The 1,869-nt window shown below is 63.2% G+C and overlaps 1 protein-coding gene across 2 annotated transcripts in view; it reads right to left on the reverse strand.

Moving 5' to 3' along the window:
• LOC112114098 (cytochrome P450 2C23-like) overlaps nt 1-1,435 on the reverse strand; it is an 8,063-nt gene extending 6,628 nt beyond the window's left edge. Inside the window, exons 1-2 of one of the 2 annotated variants that reach the window (XM_026658846.2) lie at nt 1,146-1,435; nt 261-423 (exon numbers count right to left, since the gene is read on the reverse strand). In XM_026658846.2, the coding sequence (XP_026514631.1) occupies nt 261-423; nt 1,146-1,319 (337 nt within the window). In that variant the 5' untranslated portion in view covers nt 1,320-1,435. The remainder of the gene's footprint in view (nt 1-260; nt 424-1,145) is intronic. The other variant, XM_026658845.2, reaches the window with a different exon arrangement.
• Between the last annotated feature and the right edge of the window lie 434 nt (nt 1,436-1,869).

Genomic DNA, 1,869 nt, shown 5'->3' on the forward strand with positions numbered 1-1,869 from the left:
CTCCCCTCCCAGAGCTGAGATAGAACCCAGGAGTCCTGGCTTCCAGCTCTAACCATTAGACCCCCAACCACTGCGTTAGGTTAGCATGGGTCACACAAACAACCACTCCCTGAGGTTAGTTGGGAAATGTGTGCCCCCGGCTGTGAAAATTTTGGAGAGAAAGAGGGGAAAAAAGCCACCAATTATTTGAGGTTTTTCATCACCTCTCGCCCCCCACCCCCAAAAAAAGGTGGTGGTAATCTCCAGCGGCAGGCACTCACCGTACCCCTGCTTCATCTGCTTGAGCAAGGGGATGGGCGCCCGGCCGCTGAATTCCTCGCTGTGCTCCACCAGGGCGTCGCGCACCACCTCGTACCCACACAGCACCACCGTGGGCCTCGGGCCCAGCCAGACGGTGAAGATGGGGCCGTACTCCTGGCAGAGCTGGGGGTGGGAATTGGAGGGGGAGGGTAAGACAGCAAAATGGGGCATGGGAGGGAATTAATCAAGAAATAGGGGGACCCCGCTGTTTCTACCTATGGCGGCTTTAGCCTCAGTTTCCCCTCAGGGCAGAGATGGGGGAAAGCAACTTTGCTTTCCCCCATCTCTTTGCTTTGCGCTTCTTGCACCATGCCTGGCCCCCAGTGTAATTTAGAGCAGCCTCAGGGCTGCTGTAACTCGTGATCCGCCCCCTATGGGCCCTGGAGGGCAGAGAACAGCCACAGCTCAGGGCGCTCTGGCCACGCCCCCCAATCTGCCCCCTATGGGCCCTTGGGGGGCAGAGAATAGCTGCACAGTGCTTTGGCCACACCCCCCGATTCACCCCCCCCCACACGGGCCCTGGGGCTGCCAATTTTGGTTCTGATCTCTGGAGGTCTCATCACGTGACCCAATTAACCTTTAATTCCTGCAGACTCCAGGACAAGCTTGGAGGGTTGGCAATTTTAGGCTGGCTAGATCGAGGGGAGCTGGCGGGGGACGGGGAGCTAGATCAAGGGGTGGGGATGGGAATGGACAGAGGAGTGTGCAGGGCAATCGGTAACTCCATTGCACCTGCAGATAGAAAGCAAGACGCCTGCCAGACGGACAGACCCGCGGTGGGAGCTGCCTTTGGCCCCGGCTGTTGGGCTCCAGCCCCGGCGCCCGGGCCCAGCCCCCTTCCTTACCCTGCGGTAGGATCGGTAGAGCGGGAGGACGTTCTGGGTCAGGTTCCCCAGCACGGGCAGGGGGGCTGGCCCCGGGGGGAGGCGCCCTGGGCCCTGGCCCGACGAGGCTCGGAAGAGGAGGAGGAAGAGGAGGAGAAGAAGGCAGCCCGTGATCAACACGGCACCAGGCTCCATCCTCCTCGGCTGGGGTCAGCGCTGCCCGCACGGCCCGGCTGCCTCGGGAGGTGTCTGGCAGTGCCCCGCGGCTAATGGCCCCCGGGCCTTATAGCTGGCCACAGGCTGCCTCCCCGGTCACTGATTAACTTGCTGGGCTGGCCCCCGCCACGGCAGTTGTACATTGACCTTGGCAGCCAGGGCTGGCCCTCCGCAGCCATCAATGGACTGTAGCCCCCCGGCAGCCTCCCCCCACCCATTCCTGCAGCAACTCCCCCCAAATGAACCTAACTCCCTCTGTCCCCAGCACCCCCCAGCCTGGGCAGGGTCGGTCCCTGTGCCCTCGGCCCCACAGCAAGGGGCCGCGATCAACGCACGTAGGGGTTTATCCGTGCAGTCACGCACCAGGGGCCCCGCTCTGCCTGGGAGCTGCCCCGGTGTCCCGCTGCCCGTGGGGCGGGTAGATTTGGCACGGTCCCTCGCTGACCTTTGGGCTCTCGGCTTTCTCCACCCCCTGGGGGCATCCTGGGATGAACAACTCCATAGCAGCGTGGCAGGGCTGCCCCCCCCC

The sequence above is a fragment of the Terrapene carolina genome, unplaced genomic scaffold (genome assembly GCF_002925995.2).
Source record: "Terrapene carolina triunguis isolate 2854851 unplaced genomic scaffold, T_m_triunguis-2.0 Scaffold517, whole genome shotgun sequence".
Lineage (NCBI taxonomy): Eukaryota > Metazoa > Chordata > Testudines > Emydidae > Terrapene > Terrapene triunguis.